The 23821-nt window shown below is 40.0% G+C and overlaps 1 protein-coding gene across 1 annotated transcript; it reads right to left on the bottom strand.

Moving 5' to 3' along the window:
* Nucleotides 1-3964: 3964 nt before the first annotated feature.
* LOC108678103 (beta-1,4-glucuronyltransferase 1) lies at nucleotides 3965-23216 on the bottom strand. Its single transcript, XM_018166450.2, has 6 exons — nucleotides 22653-23216; nucleotides 13498-13647; nucleotides 12936-13140; nucleotides 12266-12465; nucleotides 9731-9892; nucleotides 3965-4576 (listed from the first exon to the last, which is right to left on the bottom strand). The coding sequence occupies exons 1-6, from the start codon at nucleotides 23211-23213 to the stop codon at nucleotides 4376-4378; spliced, it is 1479 nt and encodes a 492-aa protein (XP_018021939.2). The 5' UTR covers nucleotides 23214-23216; the 3' UTR covers nucleotides 3965-4375.
* Between the last annotated feature and the right edge of the window lie 605 nt (nucleotides 23217-23821).

Genomic DNA, 23821 nt, shown 5'->3' with positions numbered 1-23821 from the left:
AAGAAACAACTGGCCTTTTTTAGGCTGATTTCTAAATTTGCATTGACCAAGAGCCGTATGCGCATGGTATAATAATTAAACATCACCGTATGATATTTTAGAATACATATTCAAAATTTCGTTCAAATCTGTTCAGTACATTGGAAGAAATTTCTTGTTCAATGCGAATTTTGATCCGAATCTCCATATAGCTCACGAATTAAGGCAAAATTAAAAGAAATTACGAGCTAAACATCATGTTAGGTTTTAATCAATACGTGTAACAAGTTTCATCGAGCTACGTTCATTACTTCGGGAGATATTCCTTGTGCACCAACTTTGGAGATTGGCCGTGAGACCGGCCGCAATCCCGGCCGTAAATTTGTTCGAGACGTCCGATTTTAACAATTTTTTTGTTCAAGAATTTTCGAGCTTACGATGGAGCTGGACTACGAAGCACTTTCCACAAATATACGGTAAATTTTTGTGTTATTTTCTTCACTATTATTTATTTAGAAAATTTGCGATACAAGCAGTCGAGTGGCATTAATAAATGTTCTATAAATTCTCGACCGATCATTTATATCGCTTATGGATGATATTGGGTGCATTTGTTAATTCATTGTGGGAGGTGGCCATCGGCGGAGCCTTAGTGTGCAATTGTTATTGCAGACTACGAGTTAAGACTACGTTATTTATGAAGGGTTTTTAGGAAGCATGGTCTGCAGTAGGTTACAGTTGCAGCAGAAACTGGAGTCGCAATAAATGCTCCGTCGATGCGAAATAAATGCTCAAGCTTAAATTTTTGTCTAAATCAACAAACCGAACATAAGTGTTCCAGAAATAAATTCCAATTTAATTAATTTTGAATAAATGATCCCAAACTTTTTAGAAAACTGGAGGTTTACGTAATCTTAACTTCAATTAGTCTTTTTTTTCAGCTCAATCGGTTCCTTACAGAATCTAATGGATTTCCCATTTGAATTCTAACTAAATGCCGGTAACTAAAACCATCTCGGAGCGAGCACACATGCGACGGTCATCTCACTTTGTCGGCGACATCTTCACTACATCTCTACACCAAGACGGTTCCCACCAACTGCATCTCTATTATATTTATCTGGCCTAATTATGTAATTTTCATAAGCCAGATGAGAACTGTGGAGCGATCGAGTACTGGTGGGGGCTCACATGTGGAATTTGAAGAGGCCACGATGAACTGTAGTTGACGTTTGAGGAATGACGGTGGACACAGTCGGGACTCCGGATAAAGCACGAGGAGTGTCCCAGTTAAAATTGTGAGACGATACTGGCGTAGGGCTTACAGAGCCTGCCGCGCTTAAACCGGACGGAGCCATGTAATAGTAACCGGCCAGTTGTCTTCAAAGCAGCTCTGCGTCATGGCTAATATATAGGAAAACTTCAACAGCCCGGAATACGGCGTTGTTATGGCGCTGTCGCCTGGCATGGGAGACAGGGCCCTGAACCAAGCAGTTGTTCAGGACCTACATTGCATGAGGGGGGGGGGGTTGAGAGATGGAGGCGGGTAAGAGTTGGAGACGAGGTAGGCATCTACCTTCCTAATCTAGTTCAAGTGACCTAATACGCCATTTCGAGTCAATTTTTTATTCCAGTTATGATTAATATACCGCGTCATTATTTTAAAACTTTCGAATAAGTTTTTCATTTGCTTTCCCAATTTGAGTCCTTCCGCAAAGAGAAACATTTAGGCACAACTATGCTTTAATAACTGTCAGAAAAAATCGATCAATTCGTCCTGAAAATTTTTTTTAACGCGTGTGTACAGAAATGTTGTTGATTTTACTTGCATCTTATTAAATTATATACATCTCCTGCTATCGACTGAGAGTCGTAAGGAGAAGCTGCTTCAAAACGTATTAATATTTTTATTTAAAACGCTACCATCGTAAAATCCCTCATAGTTTATATTCAAACCGTTTTCATAGTGCTGCGTTAGGGTTTTCCATTAATCATAAAAAATTTGCCTCAATTTCTAGATGTGGCTGATTTAGTAAATGAAAGTAATCAGAAATAAATTGCAATGTAAATTTTGCTCTATTATAAAATGTTTATAAACTAGAGAACTAACTTGTGAGTTATTTGAGAAAAGACGGAAATAACGGCATTTTGCTTGGACGAAAATCATGAGCCTCCATTAATGAGCGATAATTATCACGATTATTGTGACTCATTCTTTTTTTCGATTGAATAGCAGCTGCGTTTATTTCTTCAAATGAAATATAAATGAATCGTCTCAGAACACTTCCTTCTCAAATATGGCTATATTTCGATTTACCGGACGATAGCAAGTCATTCGTTTTGTAGTTATTTAATGGATAGAGCTCATGTAGTAATGTGTCTTGGTAGTCAAGTTGGTTAAGGCGTGAACATCGGGAGCGAGACACCAGGTGTATGAATCTCGGAGCTTCCATTGGCGTTTATCCGGTGGGAGCACTTAGCGGTAAGTTAATTGAAGCCTTTCTGCCTCCCTAATAATTGAATTTTTTGGTATGCATTTTATATCGCAAGTGTAAGACGACGTGAATGTTCGACAGCGGATACTATCTGATCTAACTTGTCATTGTTAAGAGTAATGAGTCGGTTATCTCGACGCAAGGAAGAAAAAAAATAATTTAAATTCGTTGTCGCGTAGTCAACAAACGGTCCAACTCTACTGCCGGGTGCTCTGCCAGAGCCGCCCTATTGCGGGTGGTGAGCTGGTTTGAGCCGAAGAAGCAGCGAGCTGCGTGTCCTTAGGACAGAGCCCGTCAGAGGTTAAATAGCGCGGCTCCGCGGCAGGTGATATCATCTCTCATGCGAACATTTATGCTATGTTGCGTCTCTACGTAGACCCTATAGCCGGCGATGGCTATAAGCCTATATTTAAACCGAAGAAAATTGGTAATCCTATCTCTGTTTTATGCATTGAATACTATATCTGATGAGCATCTTACCATTTCTCGGAATCTTATTGCTTGTAAACTTCAGCTAGGACATCTTCCTAAAATCTTTGATTTCAACCAATGTTTACATTTTTATCGCAAAACGAGTATTTATTTATTTAAAAAATGCAGGGAAATCGATTTTCAAAGAATATGAGGCGTGTGCTCCATAACTCGGGAGGTGCGCTCGTTGGTAGCCACTGGCATTGTAATCCTCTCCGCATCCTTCAGATCAACGGTTAATTAATAAATCATATCCAATGATTCTCGCTATATTTAACCCCACTTGTCCATGTTTTTTCAACAAACTTAGAAGTTGAAATGAACTATTTTTAGAGTTTCGTATCATAATACAAATTTGGATTTCTTGTTCAAAATCTCACGTAAAGAATTGTTCTGTAAGAAAAGTTTAATATATTTTCCTCAAAAACTAACTATGCTATACGACGTCAACTATTCAGAACCTTTAAAAGTTTCTCGTATTTTTGCTAAAATATAAGCACGCACTCATTGTTGAAACTTGAACATTTCTATGCTTCCGTCAAATCATTGGGAATGATATTTGGCGAATTTTACCCTTCACAATAAGAGAATTGCTCGAAAACACCGTCTACATTACAGTTAAACAATTACTGCAATCTCTTCTGAGCAAGAATCGTTTAATAATGGAGTGACCACTCTGCAAGAAAAGTTTGCGGTTAGAGTACGCATTCCGATTTTTTCGTTTTAGATGTTGTAAAATATTTTAACTGAAATACAAAAGACCAAGAGAATGAAAGCAAACAGAGATCAGTAGCTGCCGAAAAATTATTTTATACTTTTGAGTCCACATGAAAAACGTGGTCTTTAAAATTTTTTTTATACATTTTTTTAAAATGTAGGGAAATCGATTTTCGAAGAATAGGGGATGTGTGCTCCATAACTCGGGCAGTGTGCTCGTTGGTAGCCACTGGCATTGTAATCCTCTCCGCAGCCTTCAGATCAACGGTTAATTAATGATTTTCGCTATATTTAACCCCCAGTCGTCCACGTTTTTTCAACAAACTTAGAAGTTGAAATGTACTATTTTTATGGTTCGTATCATAATACAAATTTGAATTTCTTGTTCAAAATTTCACGTAAAGAATAGTTCTGTAAGAAAAGTTTAATATATTTTCCTCAAAAACTAACTATGCTATACGACGTCAACTATTCAGAACCTTTAAAAGTTTCTCGCATTTTTGCTAAAATATAAGCACGCACTCGATGTTGAAACTTGAAAATTTATATGATTCCGTCAAATCATTGGGCATGATATTTGGCAAATTTTATCCATCACAATAAGAGAGTTCCTCGAAAACACCGTCTACATTTCAATGAAACAATTACTGCAATCTCTTCTGAGCAAGAATCGTTTAATAATGGAGTGACCACTCTGCAAGAAAAGTTTGCGGTTAGAGTACGCATTCCGATTTAGTCCCGAAGAGCACTTTATACTCGGGCAAAATATGGCCTTTGAGGAGTCGAGTCTGCTTGGCCACGATTGCTTCTCGAGACGCGTCATACCGATGATACTTCTTGATGCCCGGCCGATGCACCAGGAAGGCGTTGTCGAGGATATGGAACTCGTAGCCCCGTACGCAGAGGATGTACGCCTGCACAAACGACTTTGATTGAACAAAGTACAGTGAGTGCAAAAAGTTTGCAACACAAAGGAAAAATTTTATTTAAAAAGGAATTTTTTATTTTATTTTTATTTAAAGCTCATTCAAAAAAATTCCTTAAACAAACACTATTATAATGTAAATTTACATGATAAATTTAAATTTCATATCAAAATAACAACATCCTTTAATGTTGACTTGATAATTGTAATTTCGTAAAAGACAAGGTGTTTAAGAAGTATCCAACACATAGTAAACAAATTTCCTCAATACTTCGCCATGTGACCTTTAGCAGCCAAAACTGCTTCTAACCGATTGGAATACTTCTCCACAGGATTAGCACTTATGCTGATAGGACTTTTAGCCCACTCTTCCTTGCATCTTTTATTCAGTTGGATAAAATTTCTTGGATTTCTCTCCTGTACCCTCAGTTTCAATTCCCGCCACAGATTTTCAATCGGATCGAGGTCAGGTGATTGGCTTGGCCATTCCAATAACTCAATGTCCCTCTCCTGAAACCATGTAAGAGCCTTGTGCTTTGGGTCATTGTCTTGTTGAAATATCCAACTTCCTTCGAATTGAAGGAAGGAACACTTTTTCGGCTGAATTCACGAGACGTCTCTCAAGAATGCCCCTATATATTCTATATTAAGTTCATCCTTCCTTCTATGATTTCCAATTTCCCAAGGCCTGTAGAAGAGAAACAACTCCAGAGCATTATTCTGCCACCTCCAAACTTCACTGTCGGGACGGTATTATTCGGGTGAAACGCAGAGTTCTTCTTTCTCTAAACACGACTGGCACAGTTCAAATTGAATAACCCAATTTTATAATCTTATCTGACCATAATAATTTATCCCAAAATTTTGAATGTTTACACACGCGTTCATCAGCAAAGTTCCGACGGTTCTTTACGTGAATTCCCTTCACGAGAGGGAATTTTCTTGGTGACCAAGAGTGGAATCCTCTATCTGTCGGGATCGACTCTGCGTTTCGCCCGAAGAATACCGTCCCAACAGTGAAGTTTGGAGGTGGCAAAATAAGGCTTTATGGTTGTTTCTCTTCTGCAGGCCCTGGAAAATTGGAAATCATAGAAGGAAGGATGAACTCCGAAATGTATCGGGGCATTCTTGAGAGATGTCTCGCGAAGTCAGCCGAAAAATTGAACCTTCCTCGAGGTTGGATATTCTAACAAGACAATGACCCTAAGCACAACTCCTGCATGGTATCAGGAGAGGGACATTGAGTTACTGGAATGGTCAAGCCAATCACCTGACTTCAAACCGATTGAAAATATGTGGCGAGAATTGAAATTGGGGGTACAGGAGAGATCCAAGAAATCTCATCCACTTGAAGGAAATATGCATGAAAGAGTGGGTTTTAATTCCTATTAGCATAAGTGTAAATCTTGTGAATAAGCATTCCAGTCGGTTAGAAGCAGTTTTGGTTGCTGAAGGTCACATGACGATGTATTGGATAAATTTGCTTACTATTTGTTGGATACTCCTTGAACCTTGACTTTTACAAAATTGCAATATTACAGTCAACATTTAATGAAAAGTTGTATTTTCTATTTAAATTTACATTGATATAGTGTTTTTTTATTATTTTGTTGAATGAACTTCGATTAGATAAAGGTTTCCCTTTGTGTCGGATACTTTTTGCACTCACTGTAGTATATGTGAACGTGGTATTAAGGAGAGTGAATAAAATCTTCTCTAAGATAGATGAGTCCGATCCCCTCTCACACAAATGCTAATTTCGCAAGCTAACCAAGGTGAGCTCAGTGTGAGTGTTCTTTTTCATTGTGCAGATTATCACATATGTGTGTATGAAAATCACAGCGTAGTCGCTATTTAGTATAGTATAGTAACTTCGGCATTGATGAATAGGGCTGGAAAGAATAGGCCTGTCGCCGATTCTTGTACTTTTCTTGGCTAGACTGGCCTTTTGATCAAATCTTTTCAACTGACGTTAGATTTAAAATCGCTTCTAGATTTCGGTTGTTCCGTAGGATACGAGGCATTTTAAGACTAAACATATGCTCCTGCATGGCCTTGTTTAGTCTGTTCTTGCACGCGTTCATACTCGGAGCGTCAACAATATCTTCAGGGACTGACAGGGAGGCTGTTCCACATGTCAGTGACTCGAAGCGAGAAGAAATGTTGTCGCGTGGATAAGTTGTACAGTTTTTTTTATTTTATAGCTGTGGCCCCTGGCGTTAGTTCTTGTTTCAAATTCTAGTATTCCTTCCGGGACCTTGTACAAACCACGAGCATACTTGTATACTTCAATGAGGTCACCACGCAGGCGACGATAACGGAGACTGGGAAGCTTCATACTCGTCAATCTTTCTTCATAAGACTTGCCCTTTAAGCCTGGAATTATCCTTGTTGCACGTTTTTGAACACTCTCAACTAAATTTCTGTCCTTTTCAAGTCTCGGTGACCACACAACGTTTCCAAACTCTAGGTTCGGGCGCACGACAGAGGTGAACAACAGCTTCATCATTTCTATATTTAGGTACTCGTAGGATCGTCGATCAGCCCAAGCAGTTTATTTGATTGATTAACTTGTGTTTCAATATGCCTAGAAAATTTTAGCTCCTTGTCGACCCAAACTCCAAGATCTTTTTCCACGCAAGACTTCTCAAACATAACCCTCTCGTTGTAATCGTGTCTTCTCATGCTGTAAGCTTGCTGTTCATTGTTCTTGCCGAGATGAAGTACTTTACACTTGTCAGCATTGAAATGCAGCTGCCACGCATCAGGCCAGTCAACTAAACTATCAAGATCATTTTGCAGTTGCCTTTTATTTGACGCATCCTTAACTGTATTATAAACTTTTGTGTCATCGGCATACATGGAGCACACGCTTGACACTACTTCTGATAGATCGTTTATAAAAGCGACAAACAAAACAGGCCCGAGAATGCTTCCTTGCGGTACGCCACTGCGCACAATTAGCCAGTCTGATACGGATCCGTTAATGCTGACACGTTGTCTACTGCCTACTAGGAAATTCCTGATCCATTGGAGTACATTTCCCTCTATTCCCAAAGAATTCACTTTACGTAACAGTCGCTCATGCGGAACACTATCAAATGCCTTTACAAAATCGAGGTACAGTGCATCCACTGGCTCCCTCTCGTCCAGCAGGCAAGTCCAATTATTCAAGGTAGACAGGAGATTAGTGGTGCATGATCTGCCAGCAATAAAGCCATGCTGACAGTCTGATAGAAGATGGTTAACAGTCAAGTGATCGATAATCCTATCCCTCATAACTGATTCCATCACCTTACACGCAACACTTGTGAGACTTACAGGACGGTAGTTACCGGGGTTACTTCTGTCACTTTTTTTGAACAGGAGTGTCACTTGGGCTTCTTTCCAGTCGGCCGGCAAAGTCCCTTCGATCAAGGTTTTTCGAAAGAATACTGTTAAAGGGCCGGCCAGGACGGTTGCTAATTCGTTGAGTAATCTATTGTGGAAACCGTCTGATCCAGATGACTTGTTGGGATTCAGGGAGACCAAGCGCTGGAGATCCTCCTCTTCATGTATCTCAAAACTAGCTAACTTTGAGCCCACTGGTCGCTCCTCAATAGCTGGAATACTGTTCAAGTCCTTTTCTGTGAAGACGCTGCTAAAGAACTGATTTAGAACAGTGGCCTTGCCCTCCTCAGAAGATATCTTCCGTTGACTTTCATCAGCAATACCGTCCCTTGTCTTACACTTCGAACTAGCATACAAGAAGAAGGCTTTCGGGTTCTTTTTCGAGTTTTTGGCAACGTTTTTTTCAAAAATTTTGACTGCGGTGCGACAAGCTTTTTTAGCTTGATTTCGAGCTCTTGCATACAGGTTATACTCAGCATCGCTACGAGTTCGTAAATAACGCTTGTAGGCTTCCTTCTTTGCCTTTAGCTTTGCTTTATCCGTATTGTTCATCCACTGTATTTTTCTGACTCCACCGAGCTTTATCTTAGGTACACACGCATCAACTGCAGACATAACCATTTTCTTGATGAATGATAACGACTCTGCCACATTCATGTTCATAATACAGTCCGAAATGTTCGCTGCACTCACTGATTCACGAAGTTTAACATAGTCGCCTTTCGCAACGTTGAAACGTTCACGCTTCCGAAGCGTCTTTTCGGTATAGCACTTAATACTGAAAAACAATGACTGGTGGTGACTTTTGCCCAACGGAGCCTCGTGGCGAAGCTCTTCTACCATTGATTCTTCACTAGTAAACACTAGGTCTAGAGTATTTGGAGTCTTATTTCCTCTAAAATGGGTTGGCTTTGTGATGTGCTGGTATAAAAATGAGTCTCTCACAGACTCCATGAACAAGGATGAAGGGTGATTCTCATCCCTTGGGGAGGATTCATGTGCCCAGTCTATTTCTGGATGGTTAAAGCCACCAACGATTAACATATGCGACCTGCTGAAAGTCATGCTTGGTAGAAAACTGTTCAGTACTTTATCGTTATCAGAGGAACTGTTGGGTGATCTATACAGGACACCTATTAGGAGGCTATCCCAGCTTTTTAGAGAAAGCTCACACCACACTGATTCTCTAGCTGATTGGTGCTCTGCTGATAACTTAATTAACTTGTTGGGCCCCATAAAAGGTTTAACCCACAGAGCTACACCTCTACAAGTCATTTCCTTTGGGACGAAATTTACTGATGAATGATTTTTATGCTCGCTATTTTCCAATGAAAATTATTTCAGAGATCGTAATATAGAATTCAAATTAAAAATTTAATTGATGAATGAGCCTAGCAGACTTATGATTGATGGGCCTATAACTCAGCGTGCATTTTGTCATGTTACCAATAGATAAGAAAAATGCAAATTCAGATGAAATTAGTCACTAAATCATGAGTCATTTGCTCGTGATTGATTGCTGTTCATCTCAAGACTCCTCTTTAACTGCATGCGTCTGTGAATATGACTCTCCAGCCTGAACGTCACTACGAGCATGCTTGACCTGCCTGAACTAATAACATGAGATCTGCCTGAACTTTATCAAGAAATTGCCCGAATTACCAGAAGACCAGTAAGAAACATATTCGAAATACTTGAAAGCCACTAAGAACATTTAGAAGCTGATAAAAACACCCTCAAGAACATGGCTAACCTGAGTCATCTTGTTGCTCTTGCCCTCCCACGAGAGGCGTTCGTCATGCAGAGGTTCACGGTGTGTCCCTACGTAAAAGGGCTCCCAATGCTTAAACGCACCTTCACGCCTGCTCACGTTCAATACCGACAGCCCTGGCTTCACTGTGGCCACCCGCCACTCCTGCAAAATTATTAGATATGTAAAGTACTAGTTACTAAAGTAAACCTATTACTACAGTTTGCTTAAATCATAGGTTACCCATCATTTACCCACAATCTTGTTTCCAATCTTGACCATAAAAATTGACCAATTACCCATGATTAAAACCGGGTCATTTTAACCACAATTTTATTTTGAATCTTGGTCATCAAAAATTTGAACACTGTCATCCGATCAAAAAAAAAAAAAACCCGACCATTTACCCACAATCTCACTCCGATCTTGACAATCAAAATTTTGTAAACGATCATTTACCCACGGTCGATCATGCATGCACTCTTTTAACTGAGAATGTTTAGCTAGTATGTTGAATGTTTAGTTATTTACCAACTTGGAACTAATGTAATCACACCAACATTGAATGAAATACATATATAAAGGTGTGCGATTAATGACCGGAGAATGCATTTCAATTTTCAATGACTAGTTCAATGACTAGTAAAAATCAATGACTAGTTGTATATTACTATGATTTAAGCAATACTTTTGCAGTTAAATGTTGCACTGAATTAAAATATGATTCGCCTAGATCAATATATTAGACTGGAAGATGGCTGAGTTGTCGGGCGTAAATAGGAGTTTGATATAAATTACTGGGTTTATGTAGTCAATTGACCAGGGCTATTCATCGACTCTCACATCGTGATATTGTTTTGCTATTTGTTTCGATCTGTGCATGAAAATCTCGCAAACCACGGCTCGTCTTATATGAGCGGATAAAATAATAAGAACAACTATTATGGCCTCAATGAAAGTGATGCGTTAGCCTTGTTAACGGTGTTGAAAGCCTAGTGAGCGTCTATCAGACGGATGTGTTGCGTGTCTACTCGCATTTACAACGCTCAGCCGTGCATATTACGCCAGCGCTGGCTTGGGGCAGCTATATATTCCTTTCATGTCTCACTCGAGAAGTGTATCAGTATAGTGGCAGCGCTGTCTGTAAGCAATATGTGTCATTATCATCCAGGTTCTGGAAAGTATTTCAAATATTTAAACCAATTATATATCCCACTGAAGTATTTTTCCGACACCCGCTTATGTTAAGCCCTGAGTTCTCGGTTAAAAAGTGCTCGGTCAATCGGGGTAAATGGTCGTCAACCCATGATTTTGATGGTCAAGATTCGGGGTAAATGGTCAGGTTTTTGATCGGAATATGCAGTGCTCAAATTTTTTATGGTCAAGATTCTAAATACAATTGTGGGTAAATGACCAGGTTTTATTCGGGAGTAATCGGTCAATTTTGATGGGTAATATTCGGGGTAAGAATGTGAGTAAATGACCAGGTTTTCGGAATTAAAATTATGGGTAAATGATCGGAACCCTGTAAAGGCTGTTTAGACAAGCTGTTGTGATAGGCTCACTCCTATACTACTGAAGTCATTCTGACATTCGAAGAATGCTTCGCCGATAATATTTAAATCGCAGCCCGAACCAAACCCAACAGTATTCCAAGTAATTTCTGGGAAAACATTTGGATTTGGCGTGATACATGAATCTGGGTGGCGCTTGATCAGTGCGAGTCTTATCTTTAAAATATGTGTTCAATTATAAAAAATCATAAGAATCCCAGAATAAACTTTAGACGCACCCTTACAATTACTGTGTGTGTCTAAATTACTATGCAGGTAATTACTGTGCAGAGAAATAAACGGATTCAGGATAAGAGGTAATCTTGAAACTGCATGGGATAGAACCCAACCTTAGAATGGAGGGTGGTGATCTGGTAGCTGATGCAGACACCCAACTTTGAATAATGAATGTTGTCGCATTTAGCACAGAGAGTCACTTTATGAATTTTAAATAATGACTATTGCGCAGAGTTGTCTCATCTAGGTTTAAGGTTCTAAAATAATTATAAAGAACTATTTAAGGTTAGAATTAAATATCGAAATTAGATTTATGTCTTAAGGTGAATGTCACCACCTTGAACACAACAGTGTTGTCAACCTCATTCCGACTTCAAGTGTATTTGTTTCCGAGTTCATGAGCTTTGTCACAAGAACGCGAGTATTTTATTTTCTGATATCACAAACGAAATTAATTTGAGTAATATGCTTATAATAATATGTAATTCCAATTGTATTTATACATGTTACACTGTATAACTTGTTTATACAGGGTTCGGTACTCAGACTGAAGAAGTAACTGAATGAAAATCGTTATTCTTGTCCTACCTCATATGAGCCTTTAAATTGGTCGTACGATTTATATTAAATAGAAAACAACCTAAAATAAGTGAAACCAACGTCAGGTAAGTGCTGCTGCGACACATGGAGCAGAAACTGAACTTAGGATGAAGGCCGATGACTTGTGGTCGCTAGCTTCGAGACTCACCTCGGAATGGGGGATATTGTGACAGGGTTTACAGACTCGCTCGTGGAATGGGATTGCGTGTTTGCTGTCAAGCATCTTGATGAGTTCCTCTTTGGTCTTGGGTGGAAGCGAGCTTTCTTCCACTTCGAAGATGGGGAACACATACACCCGTGGCTGAGTCGTGTTCGACACGTCAGGTTTCTTTAGCATTTCGAGAAATTCTGTTCAGTAAGTTATAAAATACGTTACCTGAGAATATGGCATTTTAAGCGAGGGGAAAAATTTAATGTTGTGCTCGGCTACTTTTTTATGATTTGATTTTGCATTTAATACGGTTATTATGATAGCATTAAGTGGCCGTTGAAATAAACTGTGATCAATGATTAGGATGAAATTCAGCAAATATAGAACTAATGAGTTCACAAAAATCGGTGAGATCATGACGAACCTGGAATGCATTTAAGGGAAGATGCCACCTGTTCTCATAAACAACGGGATTTATCGGATGCAAATGCGAAACTACTTCAATAAAAACAAATTAAATTATTATTTTCCTGACTGATACATTTTACACGTTAGTAACAATAACGCAAAGTTTCAATGAAACGAAAGAACATCAGACCATCTTTAGAAAGGCACGCAATTAATAAAGAAAATGTAACACAAATCCCAATTGGTGATAAATAATTACCTGGAATAAAATTCACGGAAGGGTAAAGCTCGATGTCTGAAGGGAAGACGAAGTATGTGGTTGCCATCCTGCGGGCAACGTTCCTTGCAACATTGATGGGGTATACAAGTCCCTTCTGACGTCGATACGATGTGACGTTCATCCAATTGGGCGGGTCTACACTACAGTTCATCTTTTGGCCCATTAACTCCTCCGTCGTCGGTATCTGTAATTATTAGTTATAGTCAGCAGGAGCAAAAATTACGTCAAAAATTAGAGAAGTAGAACTAGTGGAGGTACGTCAAGAGTTGTGCAGATACCGTAATACTTGTATATATATATAGATCACTCGTATAATGATTAGGATGAATTACGGTCTATACGAGTGTCTATATCTAGGCACTCGTATAGTGTCTAGAAAAAAGCCATCGCAGTAAGTCGAAACCTATTTCAAATTTCAAAATAAGACTTGAGCATCATGTGTAATGTAATATTTTAAATGTGACAGTCTTTAATTCACATTTATTTACTTGAGATTCACTATGATAACAAAAAACTGGCTTGCCGAGAATTATTTTCTGACCTTCTCAGGGATGTGATCTGTGTGATAGATAAGGTGGAAAGTCACATATTTCCTGATGCTCTCTGTCCTGCAGTCTCTGAGGTACATGATGGATGATGTGGTTATGTTGAAGTCGCCTCCAGGAGCATATAGGCCAATGCTCACTGGACCCTGCGTACAGAAAATTTTACAATCATTAGTTTTAGCGGTAGTCCTACAATGTCCTACAAGAAAAAATGAAAAGTTGATCTGTTTTGGGAAATTAGACGAGTCAGTAATATGGGTTCGCGTAAACGCTTTTGAGAATAACATTCCCAAATAAAAATTAAGGGTGGCGCACCGATGATTATAAGTGGCGGTAGTAGTTTGTAGGTGGCGTAACGGTGGGTGGCCAGATTTGCCAAAAATCGTCAATAAAGCATCAATAAATCGAGAGGATGGCGAGTTAAGGTGGCAGTCATCTATAAATCATCGCTGATTTATAGGGTCTGAATAATCGATAGCGCATTGAAAGCAAATCTCTTTTAAACCACTGAAAAACGTTTGCCTACACTATGCACGAAGGTATTTGCCCCTGTAGTTTATCCAACGTAGAAAGGTGTTCTTGGGTTGCGGGTCATTCGAGATCAAGACGAAACAATGACTTCATTTTGTGTGCTTGGCTTTTAAGATTAAGTTATATCAAGAAAATTTAGCGTGAATTAGGCAGGTACCAATGAAACTGACAGAGAGAAGCAAGGTGACCACAAAATTGTCAAACCAAAGTGAAGCCACTGGCCATGTATCAGACTGTTCCCGATATAAATTGTCCGATCAACAATGAAAAAATTTTGTTGCAATAAATACAGTTTTTCCATAGATGACGGCGAATCCAATTTTCCATGTTCACCTGAAATATTGCGTAAATTTATTGTGAATTATGCGTATGCGCCAACTGGCTGTGTTGGAAGTATTGCGATCAATTAAGACTAATTATTGTATCATTAAGTATAAATTATATGGATCAATAAAGTGTTACATTATAATTACAATATTCTCAAGTTGCCCCATTTATCTAAACTCAAAAGCCACGTTGACGTAGTCGACAGCGGCTCATCTTTTTTGTAAAGCACAACGGCTAGGCATCAAGGGCAGACAACGAGTCCAGTAAGGTAAGCACACGTTCATAACGGTTGGCTTGACGCGCGTCGGAGTTGAGCTACCTACTAATCTTTACCTTGTCCTGCTTGAAACATGTTCTTCCCGGGTAATTTGCTTGTAACAAAAGTATCCTTTTTACGCAGAGGATACGAGTAAAAACTCGGTTAGCCATCCTGACTTCGATTGTGAAATTTAATATACAGTCAGATAATTATTTAGATTTTACGTCTAAATTTCTAAGAAAGAGGCCCCGGTATCTTTCATACGCAAAAGACTAATGATTAGGCTAGAGAAAAATACTGTAGTGACTAGAAGTGGTGCAGGTATTTCATTCCTGACTTTTCAAAATAATCGTGTAAAATCAATTCCTTATTTCACGTCAGAATATTCTTGGTGAAAATATATTGAATCAAACCGCTGTTAAATTGGTGTAATGTTGGTATTATGATACTTCTATACTTATAAAGCATTTTCCCGTAGCCTTTAATCTGAACTGAACATCGTTCGTTATGGATAAATGAAGCTTCTTTCAGCGGATGTTTACTCGAATGTAGCAGCATGTTCGAATAAAATTGTTGATGGAACCATCTAATCATCACGGTGGTAGCATTAACTTCTCTCATTTGATGAAATTAATAATTGCAATACTTCAGTTAAATCTTCTAAAATTACTCGACCGCCATGTCCTCTCCGATGGCTCAACGGCAGAGGCTTGGCTTCGCGTGAGGGAGAACGGAGTTCGAATCTTGCAGGCAGGGAGTTTCTTGAAATCGATTTCTCACAAGGTATGTGTATGGTACTCTGATACTTTGTTCCTGCTACATGTCTGACATTGTTACTTGTACTGTCTTGGTGGATTTATATACGCAGCCATTAGAATGGTAATTGTATGAAGCAATATCAGTAAATACGAAAGCATCGGATTTGAAACTAAATTAAAAATTTTTATTGATCTAATTTTAAAGGTGGCCATCGGTGTCTCATAGTGTCTCAAGAGAACATAATATCATAGATCTATTCTTCACCAGCAATGAAGAACTGGTTGCTGATATTCGTGTTGAGGAGACCACACTGTCTGACCATCGACTAGTGGTGGTCAAGACAACAATTGAGAGGGGAACCCAGCCTAGACCTACACCTCGAGAGGGGCTAGCTGGGCTAAATTTCCATCATCGAAGAACAGACTGGGAGGCCATTGGGAAATAACTCCTCGAAATTGACTGGAGATCTGAGTTACTGGAATTAAACGCCGAAACAATGTACAACAAACTGTGCGAAGTATTACTGCAGGTATGCGTGCGTCACACGCCGGAAAAGGCGACCCCCAAAGGCCACATAATTCCGAGGGACAGACGGATCCTTATGAGAAAACGAGCGAGCTTGAACAACCAGATAACGGATGGCCTCCGGGAATATAGAGAGGCAGAGGCTGGAATATCTAAAGGTTAAAATTAAGGAAACTGAACGACAGTTGCAGGACTCACACGAGGCCGAGCAACAAATTGCAGAGGCGCAAGCGGTGTCTGCCATTCGAAAGAATCCCAAATATTTCTACAAATATGCCCGGTCAAAGGCCAAAATCAGAGCCGCAGTGGGGCCTCTGAAAAATAATGATGTCCTTGTTGGAGACGACAAGGGCATGTGCGAACTTCTGGGAGCTCAATTTGAAAAAGTATTCAGCGAACCCCGATACTCAAGGCAGGAGAACGAAATTGGAGTCATTCAAGAACTTCCAGGGGATAACCACGCCACTGCATCGTCATTCGCGGACGACACCAGGATATTAATGACAATCACGGACAGGACGGACAGTGAGAGGTTACAAGAAGACCTCTCTGCAATATATGACTGGGCCCTAGTGAACAACATGCAGTTCAACGGGACCAAGTTTGAGGTCCTGAGGTACAGAGGAACCGGAAGAGCTGGAATGGATCACCGCTACCGGGCACCTGACAACTCGGAAATCGAAGAGAAGCGACTCGTTCACGATCTAGGAGTGTTGATGACTAATCAGGTCAATTTTGGTGATCACATACCGGCAATAACCGCAAAAGGTAGACGACAGATGGGGTTGATCTGGCGGACGTTCAGAACGAGAGAAGCGGAACCGATGATCACACTCTTCAGGGCCCTTGTAATACCTATCCTTGAATACTGCTGCCAGCTCTGGACTCCGTTCACACTAGGCGCAATACGGCAACTGGAAGGATTCCAACGAACCTTTACTTCCAGGATCAGAGGGATGGAGAATTTTATCTACTGGGAGAGGTTACAGCGACTGAGTCTGTTCTCACTGCAGAGGAGACGGGAGAGGTGTGTCATTCTGTACACATGGAAAATGATAACCGGAATGGTGCCAAACTTCGAGAGCGAGACCTTCAGGATTCAGACATATCACAACGAGAGAAGGGGGAGACTGTGCAAGATCCCCCCCCCCCTACGTAATAGACCCGCAGTCAGATTTCAATCCCTGCGAGAAGGATCACTCTCTGTGGCAGGACCAAGGCTGTTCAACGCCCTACCAAGGGATCTAAGAGAGGGGGAGTTCACCCTGGAGACCTTCAAGAGACAACTAGACGTGTTCCTGAGCACAATCTCAGATCGACCCCTCCCTGCAACACTACCAGCGGCGAGAAGCAAGCAACAGCATCGTGCATCAGGTGGCCCAAATGGGGGCGGATGAACGATAATCAGAGGCGGCGATCCATCGTGGCCTGGGACTGCTATGTCCCAAACAAATACTAAGGAATACTAAGAGGCGCCACTGGTGCCTAGGGGCCATACTTTCAAAACAAGCTAAGTGAACGTAAGTACTTACGCTCTATTTTCTTGCCTATGATTGGTGGATTTTGCTTGGAAGGCCGTCAATGTTTGGCTGATGAACTTACGATCTCTTAATTTTTTTTAAAGTATAGGCCCAGGGGTAGTTATTGGCGGAAGAATAGTTTTAGGGGTAGGGGGGCCATCGGCAGGTTATAGGTGTGGGATAGATGGTGCACGCCACTCTTAATTCACTGTATAAATCACAGTCGTTCCACCTATGGCGTCAGCTGATAGCCATCATAAAAACATAGGTGCTCCACTCTTAATTTTTATTTGGGTTACATGCGCTCATAACTAAACTCTTCGACATTGAAGGAGTTACCACTCCAGAAAATGCAGTCTTGCAGGTCATCCACTACACCAATCGCCCTAAAATTCCAGAAAATGCAGTCTTGCAGGTCATTCATTCCACCAATCGCCCTAAATACCTCAGAGAATGAAAAATGTCTAATGGGAAAATCGACCTCCTTTTGCCCGATATTGATCATTTTGGTATTTATGAGTATGTTCTCGATTGAGTAAAAAATATTTCTGAATTATAAAATGTCCCCAAAATCAGCAATAAAACTGTATATACAAATCCAATTATTAGTATTTATGAATCATTTTAATATAATTCTATTATTAGCTCAATCCGTAAAAGGCTTTAATACTTTTATTATGAGCGTTTTATTAGATAATATCTGTAAGTTACCTGTATTTTGATCTAATTGACAATTAAGATTGCAATGCCCAATGAAGGCATAGGTTGATTTTCTATAAAAAAGCAATCTACGTAAAATAGCAAGCCAGACTTTTTGCTGGATATAATTTATGTCTTATAGTCTTCATCGTCATTGAGGTCCCTTTGTCTTCACCATCTTCGTCGCCTTCTTCGACGTCCGCATTGGCTCTTGCATCGGGTACGTCAGCGGGTGATGAGAGAAGAATGTGAGATTCCTGGTACACATCCGCTGAAAGACATCGTTTTCACGTCCCAAATAAGATTATTGGTGGGCACCGATGAATATTGGTGGCTATAGATGGAAACTATAGTAGGAGCACCAATGGCGTGACTCCTATATGTGCCACCGATAACCTGCCGATATCGACTATAACCAAAAAACTCTTCTTTCACCGATAACTACCTATTGACACCGATAGCGCATCGATGAGCTATCGATAGGCACCTCTTCAATTAAGTCGATACATTTTTTCCGTTAGGTACAAATCCAGTGCCTATATAGATTCACTCTCACACTGACCAACATTCTTTTAATTTTCCACATATTTTAAGGATTACGTATACACAACAAGCACGTTGACTGATGTGGTCACTCATCGTTACGCCACCAATAATGTACAACGTCCATCTATAATCATCGGTGCGTCACCCTTAATATTTGTTTGAGATGTGCCGCCTTTTCTGATCCAAATGTAGGTTAGGAGCATTCCAGATTGGCTCTACTGCCCGCTGAAAGCAAGCATTGTCGTTGTTGACCCATTCTACGTTAAATATAAGTTAATCTTGGCAGGGTGGAATATAGACCGCGACCCTACAAAAGGAAAGTCTTCAACGCACAGTAGAAAGAACTATTCATCTCTAGACCCGGACTTGATTGACCGATCCCGATTAAACTATTTAGGAGCAAAAAATATCCCGTTGAAATCCCTCTGTAGCCACACAGCGCTTGGTTTGCCGTTGAACTTAGAAAGAAAAAATACGGACTGATGCAATAAGCTCTATGGGAAGAACGCAGATTCGTCGGAAGTACTCCACTACCGAAAAAGTGAGACTGAAGATACACCATCCACAAATAATCATCATTCCCTACGACACCTTTATAACCAGGGACAAACACTCGACAACAACCACCAAACAGACAAAACGCTCTAGACTCCTGCGCTTGGTATTTTTTTTTGTCCGAGACGAGACAACAGGCTCTGTCCCGGTTCGCAATAAAAACCGGGACAATTTTCTGCCCTCCGTAGGAATTCCGGGACGATACCGAGACGAGACGAGACATCCCGGTTAAAATAGGTACCTTAAAATTTCCCGGAATTTATAGCCATTTTAACGAGACGAACCAATTATTGATGTGGTGTAAACTTTGGCTTACCATCATACATTTATACAGAGCTGGGCAGCGCTACTTTGAAATTTAGCGGCCGCTACCGCTACATGCTCTAAATGTAGCGAGCGCTACCGCTACCGCTACAATTGCTTAAATGTAGCACCGCTACCGCTACCGAAAATGTAGCGGCCGCTACATGTAGCGCGCTACTGCACACCTCTGGCGGTAACAACTAACATGTTGACACTAGTAACAGGCTGAGGTTGACAACACCGAAATCTTTCGTACTTATTCTGTAATTTATATTATGTATGTATCATGCTTGTTTTTAAATAATATTTAATACTAGTAAGTAAAATCTAAAGGCTTTATCTATAAATGTATATAGCGGTAGCGCTGTAGCGGCAAAACCTCGTATCGCTACTTAAATATGTAGCGCCGCTACCGCTACTGAAAATGTAGCGGCCGCTACATGTAGCGCGCTACTGCTCACCTCTGCATTTATATAAAAACTTGAGACGGATCCTTTTACTATTCTGATTGGAGCTCGGTAAATGAAATGATTTTTGCTACGAATACATGTTGTGGTTTAATATGGTTCTTAATCTTGACAGGCAAATAAAAATGGAAAAACACGTTTTTTTACAAAAATTGTGTTCTATGATGGTTTGGAGGAGGCCATACTAGCTGTAGCTGGTGACATCGGCTGACTGGACAGACTTTGATTTGCCTCCAGCTCAATCACAGAATCAGATTCATCGATATTGCCTTAAGCAATCTCCTTCAACAAAAAATTTGGAAAGTTATATCAACAACATTTTAAAATACAACAAAATTTAAATTGGAAAAATTATAATAGTTTGATCTTCAAAAAAGAACTCGAAATATCCATGTGTATCCTTTCTAAATAACGATAAACAAGCGTTTATTAACAGTTTAGGAAACTGCGCAATTGTGAAGATTTCCTGGAGGCGTAGCACATAATTTTACTTAAGGCAAAGACAATCTAATACTAGTTTTAGTATTATTAGGAATATCTTACCAGGACTCCACTCCACTGTCTACTAATTGGCCGACTAATCTAGACACTGCGTCCCTACTCCCTATGCGCTCCACAGTGCCTGAACGCGGTCCGAACGCGTAATAAACTCGACTCATATTCGTACGGTTGCCATAAGTGCCATCGAAGCCTTAGTTATGACTTAAGAGTAACATTTTTGACTCAATACTCAGCCATGCATGCATCGACAGGTTTGCGGTTTGTCGGACCACTAATTAACTGCCATGCCAGTTAGTCAGTCAAATTTTGCAAAATCTGCAATTAACTCAATTTAACTGGTAACTGTGTATGGCCCTATTAGCAATAAAGGGCTAACTTGTCATTCTTCAACTCATGTTTTCGAAATGATTCGTATCGTAATCGAAAAACTTGTTTTGTCTTATATTATTAAGTCAAATCTCGTCTCGTCTCGTTTCAAATCTGTCTGTCTCGTACCGGTTCATAATTTACCGGGACACAAGTTTTAAATTCCGGGACAGAAGTATTGTCTCGGTTTATACGTTTATTCCGGGACAAATTTTACCCTCTGTCCCGTTATTTTTTTCCCGGAATTTTCTCGTCTCGTTTCGTCTGTCCCGGTTCATTTCGAGAAAATTATTTCAAGACGCAGGAGTCTAAAACTCTCTACGAACAAATAACTTCCTCCATGATCCCCGTCCTCTCTAAAGATAATGCAAAATTACCTCAGCCTCTGGTGCAACAACAAATTCACTCTTGCAAACAATTAAGACACAATTTGCAATACGACTGACAAACGCATTCGAAAGCGAATGGCTCATTGGGACGAACATGAACACTTGAAAATCATTCTTATCAGAAGGAGAAACATATCCGATATTCGCATGGACAACACTCAATACCTCTACACAAACAAATGAATAGTTATAGGCTTAAAATAACGAAATACAATAAAAGAACAAAAGCGAAATGCATGTAAATGGAAAGTATGTATCATTTATATTTTCTTAATAATATTTGAACTTATGAATGAGGTATTATAAGGAACCACGCCCTCCCATCACTACTTCGTTTAAGCCTTCCAAAGCCCTGACGGGTTCTTCCTCCCCTCCAACCCTAACCAATCCCCATGCATCTATAAAAACCAAATTAAGCGCAGAACGCATCTCGTCTTATCCTACTGTATTTAAATCAAAAATTGCAGTCCAAGGTCCGTGCCTTCAAATTAATCAAGGTGTTCGAGTTGGACGTGGCCAGAATACTTGTTTATTCCATGAAGGGAGCTGAATTATATGATATTTCGAAATACGATTCCTGTCGAAATGGTTTTTACTCAGTTACTGGAGCATCACCGTCATATTCTGGCCCTACTGGAGGAGGGTGCAGATGTCGATGTTCAATCCGTTTACTTTCGAAAGAGTTCGACAAAATTGATCGCGGAGATTATTTAGAATATTTAAGCTGCAGTTATTCGGATGAAGCATTTTAGCGCAGAACTAAACTTTTTGGTTGACAAAGCATATGCTGTCATTATTGAATATTCAGAATCATTAGAGGTGACGATGAAAAGCCGAAGACCACTGGGTCTACTGCTTGTTTAACGATCCTAGTCATCCACATCGCCCTCCTAGATGAAAAACGGAAACTAGCTTGTATATCTTCATTTGAAGGGGATAAAAGAGCAGTGATGAGGGCTAAAGACACACTGGCCTGCGAGAGGCCACAGGAGACTATAAAGTGGGATGCACAGCTGGAATATTGGCAGAAGTTCACCCAACTGGGACTGAGAGCCTCCGAATGACTGCGTAGAACAGCCTGGTTATGTAGCTGTTCGTACAGTAGAGCATAGTAGTGTCTGTTATGAAGAAATTGTGTCGATTCTAGTAATTTTCTTGATTTGTCTACCAGAAATTTAAAAAGCGTCATTTGACAAGATCTTTACTAAACTGACATGGAATTAAGAATGCTGTATATTGAACTACTGCAAAGTACACCATTTTTCATTATGACATATTAAATTTCGGTGGAAATCATTGAGGAGGAAAAAAGGAGTAAACTAATCACAATATTCATTCTTACGCAGTACAAGGATAGTTTCCGACTGCCTTGAGAGATGAAGAAGGCAAAGCATTGGTCCATACCTGCCACCTGGAGGTGATGGTTTCAATGTTGTCGAGGTGGGTGTAGTCCCCGTGCGTGGTGTAAGTGATAGATTCATCGCATCGGAAGGACAGATCGGCAGGAATGTAATTCTCGAGAATCCAGTACTCGCCGTGTTGGCTTTGGATTGGCAACGACGGACGAGAGGCACATCCACGAAAATCTGGAAACATTTTCTTCTCGAGGGAAAGCGGAGGAGGATCAGGGGCACCATTTGAGATGCCGGACGCATGCAGATGTTCGGTTACCTCCTGTTTTATCTGCACCTTGTTAGAGTTAACAGTTGTATCGTCCCTGGGGCGTGAAACCTGCTGTGAGAATTCAGTCTGTTCAAAATAATAGGGTGCAGTGTTCCTGGGAAGTTGGATACCTGAATTAGCTTCATTCCAGTGGTGATGGGATGGAGACAGAGTGAAAATCTGACTGCAAGATTCATGAACAAAAAATTGCTCGAGGGAAAGGTAGGCAATCAAACACGCATTTGTCAACAACGACACTTGCATCAGCCTGGACCGAAATAAAGCCATATTGAGCCACTGCATCTGCGAAAGATAGCAACGCAATGCAAATAAAACAGTTAACATAATTTGGTACTACTATATGACCAACTTTCATTACTATACGGTACATATCTGAAGATTTGCTTGTGTACTGATTGGCCGTGCAGCCTCATGATGGATTTTTACCACAGGCATTTGTTTAGATATTATCCACCGACAACTGTTGGGTAGGCAACTTGTTTTGCCTAAACCTTAAAACCAAACCTATAATTAACCAACTTACAATAATTTCAATTTTTAAACTACCGATAGAAAAAAACTAATATGAAGCTCAATAAAGTCTCTGTCTGAGTTGTGTGCAATGCAAGCGACACAGAAAACAAGTGAATGTACAGTGGGTGCAAAATGTATCCGAAACAAAGGAAAAAACTTATTTAATTAAAGCTTATAGAAGAAAATAACATAAACAAACGCTATTCAAATGTAAATTTATGTGGGAAATACAAATATATCAAAACAACACTATCATTAAATGTTGACTTGATTATTGCAATTTTATAAAAGTCAAGGTTCAAAGAGTATCCAACACATCGTAAAAAATGAAGTTGATTCGCCAATAATTTCTCACCCATTATGTTTGGAGGAATATT

Source organism: Hyalella azteca, unplaced genomic scaffold (assembly GCF_000764305.2).
Source record: "Hyalella azteca isolate HAZT.00-mixed unplaced genomic scaffold, Hazt_2.0.2 contig13025, whole genome shotgun sequence".
Classification (NCBI taxonomy): domain Eukaryota; kingdom Metazoa; phylum Arthropoda; class Malacostraca; order Amphipoda; family Hyalellidae; genus Hyalella; species Hyalella azteca.
This window is presented reverse-complemented; position numbering and strand designations above follow the sequence as displayed.